The sequence below is a fragment of the Perca flavescens genome, chromosome 2 (assembly GCF_004354835.1).
Source record: "Perca flavescens isolate YP-PL-M2 chromosome 2, PFLA_1.0, whole genome shotgun sequence".
NCBI classification, from domain to species: domain Eukaryota; kingdom Metazoa; phylum Chordata; class Actinopteri; order Perciformes; family Percidae; genus Perca; species Perca flavescens.
The window spans coordinates 33,708,760-33,719,579 of NC_041332.1; the positions used below are offsets into that span (position 1 = coordinate 33,708,760).

General features: G+C 41.3%; 2 protein-coding genes across 4 annotated transcripts in view; one reads left to right on the forward strand and one right to left on the reverse strand.

The window, feature by feature from the left end:
• The window catches only part of LOC114565648 (uncharacterized), a 32,580-nt gene extending 31,522 nt beyond the window's left edge, over nucleotides 1–1,058 (reverse strand). Inside the window, exon 1 of the mRNA XM_028593841.1 lies at nucleotides 356–1,058. Within this exon, the coding sequence (XP_028449642.1) occupies nucleotides 356–853 (498 nt within the window). The 5' untranslated portion in view covers nucleotides 854–1,058. The remainder of the gene's footprint in view (nucleotides 1–355) is intronic.
• LOC114565677 (nocturnin) overlaps nucleotides 1–6,968 on the forward strand; it is a 22,300-nt gene extending 15,332 nt beyond the window's left edge. For all 3 annotated transcript variants that reach the window (XM_028593878.1, XM_028593887.1, XM_028593871.1), the window contains 4 exons: nucleotides 3,747–3,874; nucleotides 3,987–4,161; nucleotides 5,639–5,970; nucleotides 6,063–6,968. In XM_028593878.1, the coding sequence (XP_028449679.1) occupies nucleotides 3,755–3,874; nucleotides 3,987–4,161; nucleotides 5,639–5,970; nucleotides 6,063–6,584 (1,149 nt within the window). In that variant the 5' untranslated portion in view covers nucleotides 3,747–3,754 and the 3' untranslated portion in view covers nucleotides 6,585–6,968. The remainder of the gene's footprint in view (nucleotides 1–3,746; nucleotides 3,875–3,986; nucleotides 4,162–5,638; nucleotides 5,971–6,062) is intronic.
• The last annotated feature ends 3,852 nt before the right edge of the window (nucleotides 6,969–10,820 follow it).

Consider the following 10,820-nt stretch of genomic DNA (forward strand, 5'->3'; position numbering starts at 1 on the left):
ATTGTAGTGCAGCATGACCATAAAGTACAGTGTCAACATAAATACAGTGTGAATATTATATACTGTGTGTGTGTGCTAATTGCGGGAAAGGGAAGTTTGGGGTCCCCTGCTGGAGCTGCTCCCCCCGCGACCCGATAACGGATAAGTGGACGAAGATGGATGGATAATTGCGATTAATCGCATGTTTTATCACGATTCAAATTTCAGAACTGTTTTTAAGTACATATTAACAATGGAAATCAATTCTTACTGTGTATCTTGATTGGGAATCAAATGAATGCAAAGAAAGCTACTTTATTAACTTGACTTTAAGATACAGTGTGCAGTTAACTCCTAAATAATTTGGATTACTCACTGACGTCCAGTGATCACCGGTTAATGGGACAGCGTTTGCACTCTGCAGCAGTTCCAGTGTGGCTGCTTGCTCCGTGGAGTACAGGCTGTGTGTGCGTGGGGCTGCTGGACCCCTCGACGGCAATGTATAAGACGGGTCAGAACACGCCGACCGTACTACTTCTTTAAGACCCGAGACCTCTACGATGCTGATAGGTCTGCAGTTAGTTGCCACCCATTTCTCAAGAGCTGTAGTAGTTTTTCTGGATTTGTTTTCATTAACAGGTCGTAGATTAGCACTCTCCAAAACAGAGCTTTGTCTGAGCCCACGAGCATCAGTCCCGTTAACTGGACTATGTTTAGCTCGTAGGTGGTAGCTGAAGCTTGACGTGCTTCGGTGATATTTAAATTCGGCTTTACACAATGTGCATATGGCTTTCGATTTGTCTACTGAGCCGTCCGGGAGTTTGGGAAAATAAAAAGCGCCATTCAGAATTGTGTTGCTGCCGTTTTTATCCATCACGCCTGCAGCAGTAGGACGTGGATGTGATTAAAGCCGTTTAACGGTACAGATCCGTTTGACCGTGCTGCCGCGTTCCACTCTATTCCTATGGGTGACGTCAAGCGACTTCAACGTGCAAGCAAAGCATTCCGGGAAGGCGGCGCTGCTTTTGAAAAAAATCAAATATGCTCGTTCGGCATGAGCCAGATCTGCGCAGAATCGATCACCGGCGATCGCCGCCCAGTGCATGCCGGTTAGATTTGTGTCCGACTTGATCCCGCTTGATCCTGATCCCGACTTGCTCTGACGTCATGCACACGTGGGCAACGATAACCTCACGAGATCAAGGCGGCCGCAGTTCTTAGGTTCTGAGACGCAGGCAGCGCAGTTGCTTTTCACCACCGACTGCAAGACTGGGAAACGCCGGCCTCTCAGCTAATCTAACAGCTGATTGGTTCAGAATCGACTCAACATGATGGCTTTTTATATAAACTTTTTATTGATTTTGATTTGGAGGGATTTTAACCGCTATTTTTCTGATTTAAAGGCTTATTCTGTACAAACCACATGTTGTGTGGCTGATAGTTATGTTTAGAAGTCAGAGAGACTAAATCTGTTAAGTTTACAGATCATCTACAGTGCAAATCAGCAACAGATCGCATGTAGAGCATTTGGACAGCTACTCTGTCATAATAAAAACAACTGGAGACTGTGTAGGAGCTGATATAGTGATTCTTGAAACTTTGGCAAAAACATGTCCCACTAAGAAAAGTGCCAATTCTGTTGGAAATTAATAACATTTTCATGAATAAAAAGAATCAAGGTTATAATCAGGGGGTCCTTTGCACACATTTAAGGTTCTTTTATAGTTTTATCTTTAATTTTTATTAATTTAATGATTAATTGCTGGCCTATTGCCTACAAAATCAGTTGTCCTCGGATAGGAGATAATCATTTCAACTTGATTAAAAAAACAAAGTAATAATTTAATTGAATAATATCTTTACGACATGAAATAGTACATTGTAATATGTTTTAAAAACTGCAAACAGTGAGATTTTAACAATATTTACTATTATTTTGTGGTTGCTCAAAATGTGTCCCACATATTCGTCACCACTGTCAGATATTTATAAAAAGCAATAAAGTCAGGCAACTAAAAGGTCAACTACATTCCTGAGGACCCCATTTTCAAACCTTCAGCTCTACTGCATGCTTCAAGATCACTCAAGCTCCCTTAAATTTGCTATTTTCTCTTAAACTTGTTCATATTTTTGGACACTGCTACTGTCGCAACCATAACACGTCAACACCGTCTCTTTTGTATTACATTTTTTAGATTAGATTATGACATAAATGTATACTTTTTAAGAAGAGGTCTGAAGTAGCTAGCAATAGAGGGGAAACAAGATGGCTAATGTGAACAACTCATGCATATCATGTGAAAGAGTCACCACCGTCAGGTTTTTGTGGATATCCTCACGGCTGTGGTTCGGCCTCGAGGCTGCGGCCGAACCACAGCCGTGAGCCCGTATTTATTGTGATCAACAATTATATTCAAGCCTCCCTTAACGACTATTTGGAGGTTTTTGTCACCACCGTCAGACTGGACGTCACAAAAAACCTGACGGTGGTGAAGTCTGACGGTGGTGACAAAATCCTACTCTTTCACATGATATGCATGCTCAGGATTGTTATTTTTTGGACCCAATAGTTAAATGAAGTTGTTAAGCAAGAAGCCATCTTGTGTGGTATACATTTTGGAATTTGATGTTGTTATGAGGCCACTGTCACCAGATTAGTGTCACCACCGTCAGTTTTAAAGTCACCACCGTCAGAGGGAGTTTTATTTGTTTTAAATGAATATGCTTACAATATGTTTCTTCAGTGCTGTTGAGTTATTAAAGTAAAAGTCTCTTTTAATACAAACATATGTTTTTTTAAATAAAAAAACATTACTTTTTTCTATTTAGGCTTAAAGTAAACGTTGTATGATGTTAGATCTTTTAAAGGAGTACACGTGAAACAGTATAAAAAAAATATGCTTTTTATTGTGTCTGATGGTGTTGACAAAAACAAAGTAATAACTGGAAAACCGTTTATTTTATGAAAAAAAACACAAAATGAGGAGGTTGCACCAGTACATTGCTGAACAGCCAACAATTTGGTCTATAATGATATACCTTCCGATTTTGTAATTTAACTAACTTTTTATTTTCAAAATTAAAACCTGTTTTATCCCAATTCCCAAGAATCAGTGGGGGTCTGATAATAAATTAATAAATGGCAGCATGCGATTAAAAAAAAATTATGCGTTATGCTCAGCCCTTAATCGCATCACGATTAACGCGTTAATGCTGACAGCCCTAATATATATAGGGCTGTACACACATACATACATACATACACACATACATACATACATACATACATACATACATACATACATACACACATACACATACATACATACATACATACACATACACATACATACATACATACATACATACATACATACATACATACATACATACATACATACATACATACATACATACATACATACATACATACATACATACATATACATACATACATACATACATACATACATACATACATACATACATACATACATACATACATACATACATACATACATACATACATACATACACATACATACATACATACATACATACACACACACATACATACATACATACATACATACACACACACATACATACATACATACATACATAATTCCTGGCCATTCATTTACAGATGTGTCCGAAATAAAAAAAAAATTCTAACTCCACAGATGTGGAATTAGAATTACAAATATCCATACTGTTTTATTTTTGCTCACACACCTCACCGTCTTTTGACCTTTTCTTCCAATCAGTGTGTCGGATGGGTGGAGGCGCCACCCGGCTGTACAGCGCCCTGACTCAGACCCGCGGCAGCTCTCCTCTCCCCCTCCCCCTCCCCCAGCAGCCTGACAACACAAACCTGGATCCAGCTTTCTGCCAGGTGACCCCTCCTTCTCCACTGTCAGATTTCAACAAGTGACCCAGCACATTTGGGGAGTAATCTGCCTCCCTAAGTGAAATAATTGTGGCTAAGTGTCATGCCTGTCTTCCAGGAGCAGAAGGGGTCCCCTGCATGTCCCCCCGATCCAGCGGAGCTGCTTCGACAGTGTGAAGAGGCCCTCGGGGACCGACCTCCCCGCCTCCACAGGAAGTTCACTCACCTCGACGATGGAGACAGCGCCCCCAGCAGCCCCATCAGGGTGATGCAGTGGAACATACTGGCCCAAGGTAGACTGCTTTTAGCCCGTCTGACCCGTCACATCACGCTGGATCGTAGGCTCGGATATATCTAATGACCCATCTCAAAAACAGAGACATAAAAAGGGTTTTGCATATGGCAGATGCAGTGAGATACGATGGCACAGGTGACTTTACTGTTTAAAATATCTTTGCTGCTCTCATCAACCTGTTTCTAGCCACGGTAGGCGGCTTATTCAGAGACAAATCTCTGATAAACACACTGTACACTACCTCTCCAGCGCCAAACTGAAAAACTAGCAAGATAACAACTCTGGAGCATTGTTAAGTCTAGTCAAGGTTAACTCTATGCTAGTCTATATTGTATGGAGGGAATATTTATTCATAATTCAAATTGAAAGTCCAAAGAGAAAACGAAGCAAGTTGAAATTAAAAATAGTATTATTTTAATTAAAAATAGTATTATTTTACTACGCTACTAGGAAAAATCATGCCATAATTAAATGTGAAATGTAAAAGCTTAAATGGAAATACTTAAATTAAAATCTCAAATAGAAATTTTTTTTTTTTTATTTTAGCCTTTCCCCTTTATAATTTTCAATTTGACATTTTATCTTTTGAATTTTATGTTTTACATTTGACATTGACATTTTAAGATTCACCTTTTAGATTTCGATTTAACATTAAGCTTTTCATTGAGAAGTGACAGGTGTCAATTTAAATGAGGAGGCGTGGCCCAACGGCTGGTGGGAGGGTGCTTCGGTTTCTCTTGGGACTTTTAATTTGAATTATGAATAAATATTCCCTCCATAATATCGACGCCAGCCGACCAAAGTTCCGTTGCCACTGGAAGTTCCGTTGGATGTCCCCTCCCTCTCCGCTTTCTTTGAGTTCAAAATCTAAACTTTAAACTCCGGTCGCATCGGGCAACGTTAACCAGAACCTCTGAGCAACGTTAGAGGCTGAAACTGGCGAGTTTCAAGGAAAATTTGGATTGGCAACGAGGCAGGCCTGCTTGGTTCCTTCGGAGAATGACTGTAAAGATTTACAAAGGATATGTTTATGGCGTTTACTCTCTAACTGGGACGTTTTGGGATCCGATTGGTGGGGATTTGCTATACACAGGGTGATACCCTGGTAACAGCAGATGCCGTTTAACAATGTACCAGCTAATTTAAACAGCTCATGCTACTGTATTGTGTGAACAGTTAACTTCATTTAATATTTTAATGTGGCGTTTTCTTTTGCGGGGTGCAAACGTTCCACCAAAACGAGTTCCTTTCCGAGACAATTTTGCAGAGCCGCGCTCGCTCCGTCCGTCCGTCCCTCCCAAGACGACTGTGATTGGTTTAAAGAAATGCAACCAAACCCTGACCGCTTATTCTCCTATCCAGGAACGCTGTGTGGACTGGCCAGACCTTCCTCTGCAGCGCTGCAGAGGAAGGTCTGGCGATGCGAAAGACTAACTCTCTGCTGAAGTCCGATCTCCCTTTCTTCTGTCCCTCAGCCCTGGGCGAGGGACTTGACAGTTTTGTCCAGTGTCCTCCGGAGGCCCTCCGCTGGTCCCGTAGGAAGTACCTCATCCTAGAGGAGATCCTCACCTACCGACCTCATATCCTGTGTCTGCAGGAAGTCGACCACTACTACGACACCCTCCAGCCGGTTCTGGCAGGCCTGGGTTACAGCAGCAACTTTTGCCCTAAACCCTGGTCGCCGTGCCTGGACGTGGAGGGCAACAACGGCCCCGACGGCTGCGCGCTGTTCTTCGATCAGTCGCGGTACGAGCTCGTGGACAGCGCCAGCGTACGCCTTTCTGCCATAAGGATTCCAACCAATCAGGTGGGTACAACGTGTGTGTAAAGCCACACTTGGACACTTAAAAAGCTACTCGCCGTAAAGCCTCTTCTAACGCGCTGCTCTCTTTGCAACAGGTCGCCGTGGTGACGATGCTGCGTTGCCGGAGCACGGGGAGATGCGTGTGCGTGGCCGTGACCCATCTGAAGGCTCGTTCTGGCTGGGAGTGGCTCCGCAGCGCCCAGGGCTCCGACCTCCTGCGCCACCTCCAGACTCTGGTCCAGAAACCCGGCGGCGACCCCGGGGGCGCCGTCAGCTCTGACATTCCTCTGCTCATATGTGGAGATTTCAACGCAGTCCCGACTGAGGAGGTGTACCGACGCTTCGCCGCGTCGCCCCTCGGCTTGGACTCGGCCTATAAGAAACTCAGTCAGGACGGTTTGACTGAGCCCGAGTACACCACGTGGAAGATCCGGCCTACAGGGGAATGCTGCTCCACTCTGGACTACATCTGGTACAGTCGGCACACGCTGAGAGTGGACGCCGTTTTGGACATGCCCACCGAGGAGCAGATTGGGCCAAACAGGCTTCCGTCCTTCACTTATCCGTCTGACCACCTCTCTCTGGTTTGCGACTTTAGCTTTAAGGAGGAGGAGTGAGAAGGAAACGATGAGCAAACGCACAGGAAGGGACACAAGGGACACAGGAAGGGACACAGGAAGGGACACAGGAAGGGACACAGTCGCGTTGGCTTCACCCAACGATAAGGTGCGCTGATGAGACGCCACGCGGGAGCGAAGACAGGACAGAAAACCGGAGCAGGACGTTAGTTACTGTGCGTGGATTGAAAAGTCAGATAACTTAACAAACAAATAGGGCTGGGCGATAGGGAGAAAATCAAATATTGGTAAGATATTTTTGACCAAATATCTCCATATCGATACAGAGACGATATTGTTGTGTTGAGTATTGGTGCTTTCACAAAATATTTACACAATGAGATTTTTGATAAATAATCATCAGTAATGTGGATATAATGACTAAGTGGGTAAAGGCAAATAATAGAACCGTTACAGTAAGTAACAGTCTGGTAAGTTCATAAAATGACATCACTTCACTGTAATGCAGCCTTTCAAACCAGGAAAAGACACCACTTATGCCATATTACGATATTACGATATCCAAAATCTAAGACGATATCTAGTCTCATATCACGACATCGATATATTGCCCAGCTCTACTTACGACGCAGAAGAGATCAACGCTGAACGACATAGTCTACCTCCCCACTGTGTGAGAGTGTTTTCTGCACCAAGTTAAATCATCTGTACTCAAACATAAATTGCACAGTGAAACTTATGAATGGTGTTTTTAATATATATACCCACTACCAAGTTTGGGGTCACTTACAAATTTCCATTCCACTCCATTCCAGACAGAATACCAGCTGAGATCAGTTGCATTGTTTTTTTTAATCTGGGCAGCAGTTTTCAGATTACATTATGTGTTTACATCAATGTAAAAGGGTTCTCGACTGTTGTAGAAAGAAGTGGCTTATCTTTAATGCAATATCTACATTGCCCATTATCAGCAACCATTCATCCAATGTTCCAAAGTCACATTCTGTTTACTCATCTGATATCATTTTAGAAAGGCTAACTGAGAAATTATTGGCTAACTGAGAAATTATTGGAGAACCCTTTTGCAATGATGTAAGCACATAATGTAATCTGAAAACTGCAACTGATCTCAGCTGGTATTCTGTCTATAATGGAGTGGAATGACCCCAAACTTTTGACTGGTAGTGTATATGTATATATGTATATATATATGTATATGTATATATATATATATGTGTATATATATATGTATGTATATATGTATATAGTATATATATATGTATGTATATATATATATATGTATATATGTATATATATATATGTATATATATGTATATATATGTATATATATATATGTATGTGTATATGTATATATATGTATGTGTATATATGTATGTGTATATGTATGTATATATATGTATGTGTATATGTATATATATATATGTATGTATATATATATGTATGTGTATATATATATGTATATATGTATGTGTATATATATATATGTATGTGTATATGTATATGTATATATATATATATATATATGTATGTATGTATGTGTATATGTGTATATATATATATCTCAAAAATCAAAATATTTCGTTGAAACTGTAGTAAATGTTGTAGGGATCGACCGATACAGGGGGAATGAAGTCAGACTCAGTGGTGAGTGAAACTGAAGCAGAGGGACAGACACAGAGCTGGAGCCGAGCCAAAGTAGAACACTTTCTAATTCATTAACTTTATCAGGCAAACAAAACGATGAGACAGATAATCTGCCAAAAAAAAAAAAAAAAAAAGGCCAGCTAATCAGTCTATCCCTAACATGTTGTGCTTCACACTGCTTATGTACTACAGAATAACAGAGAATAAAGTTGTTTGCTGTCCATGTGTTGTTTATATTTAATAACTGCAGCTTTGGCAGTGGAGTGTAATGTAGATTTAGTATTTCCTCTCTCGGACTACGCGCTCATTGTTTTGCCAAGTATGTGGTGGTTCGGGAAATGAAAGGGTCCTTACTGAATCATCCAGTGGTTTCTAGCGATGCACGTAGTTCTGGTTTTATTTTATTTTTTCACAGGCAATAGAAGTAAATGTAAATTTGTTTGTGGTTCTTACAGCATTGAAGAACCGATTACTGCAGTGTGTCCATGAAGAAACAATGTCCTGGTGGAATAATCCACAGAACTCACTGTGAACAAAAGTCACTGATTAGAAAAAATAAAAAAAAATAAACTGCTAACAGCATGCTCTGTGGTTTATCCAGATTGACTCAGGCAGTGCCCAAGACACCTCGCTGTTCAATTTCCAAATGCCTGTTCTTTTTAGTCAAACTAAATTCCATTGACCCATGATATGTGTTTCGGAATTTGGGTGCCCAATGAGTAAAAATCTAACTATGTTAACGTGCTTATATACTGTTGTCAGTAACTGCAAACTCCAGTAGCCTTTCAGCTACAGCTCAAATATTTGTTTCAGTGCTACAACAACACAATCGAATCAGGAACCGACCGGGGTGATGAACGTGCAACCGCATACACAAGCGTGTGAACGTGCAGCAATCGTGGTCATCACAATGTTACAGACACAGATTACCAAATCACTTCGGAACTGTGAACGTTTCGTCATGGGAGCAATCCATTTACTGGACGTACTGTACCAACAGCAGACTCAAGACTGGCAGAACTGTCGCTACATGGATGGGAAATTAAGTTCACCCTATACTCTACAGCAGGGTTCCCCGACTAGTTTCCCACAGAAGCATGGTGCTGCCGATACCATGTTACCAGGTACTGTTCAAAGGCTCAATGGTGTTTTAAGCCCCCCCAACGTCTCCTTCCAGGCAGCGCCGTTGGGGGGCTTAAAACACCGATAAACCTTTTAAAGCTATAGTGTGTAGTTTCTGTCGCGCCCCCCCCCCATGAGGATGACAATATGACAATAATGACAACACCACTGTCGGCGTGTCCGCATCATACAAGCCTTCCGTGATCACGCATGCGCCCCCACCACTCCTCCACGCAGTTACTAGTAACCAAGGAGGACACGGAGAATTTAAAATTCAGAATAGGTCATTACCTTTGCTCCAGCTTCTGTGCAGGAAAGTCGCCGGACACCACAATCTTGTGAACATAGTCATACTGAGAAATCCAGAGAGTGGTGTGGAGCCGATAGTCTTAATTAGCTTTGTAGCAACTCATTTGGCGATGGCTTGAATGTAACGGACGTTTATTAAAATCAAAAAGTTACGCACTAAAGCTTCAAAGTACCATATGATGACATTATACATGTGCTCAACTTACAGTATAAGTGATGCAGAAACACATTTTAAATGTCCCGCAAAAGTAGATTGTCAAAGGCTACTTTAGACTTTTGAAAAAAATTTCCGATTACAAAAAGGAACATTTGAGGATTTTGAATTTGCACCATTTTAAATTAGGGTTGCGCATCGTTTTGATTTTAACAATTCAGATTCCAATTCAGATTCTTCCTTCCGATTCCAGTTCTTATCGATTCTCGATTCCGATTATTTGAGGGGTGGAGGTGAAACGGGTCACATTTTTATTTCACAGATAAGATTTTGATTCAATGGTGATTTACAATTATTATTTTTTACCTAAAATAAGGCCACACATTTGAGCGCCGCTTACTGTGCTCCACAGACCTTTTTCACAGCAGACGTGTTGACTTGTCATAGTAGGAAAAGCACAGCTGAAAGTGATAACCTTAACGATGGCTCATTTCCATCAAGTGTCCCAGTAAGCTATTTCAGTGAGTCAGCATGCCCAATACCAGGGCCTCTCCTAAATGGAATGCAGCCATCAGTAATTGTTTAATACCAGGGTCTCTCCTAAGTGGAATGCAGCCATCAGTAATGGTTTAATACCAGGGTCTCTCCTAAGTGGAATGCAGCCATCAGTAATGGTTTAATACCAGGACCTCTCCTAAGTGGAATACAGCCATCAGTAATGGTTTAATACCAGGACCTCTCCTAAGTGGAATGCAGCCATCAGTAATGGTTTAATACCAGGGTCTCTCCTAAGTGGAATGTAGACATCAGTAATGGTTTGAATACACCTGTGCTTTTCCTACTATGACATGTCAACATGTCTGCCGTGAAAAAGGTCTGTTTGCTGCAACACAACATGCACCTGAAGTACGGTGGACGCTATGGAAACCAAAACTTGCGCGTGTTAAATTTGGAACCAATGATTGGATTCCAAACCATTCCAATAAAAGGTGCGATCCCATTGGAATCATAGTTTTTCCAAACAA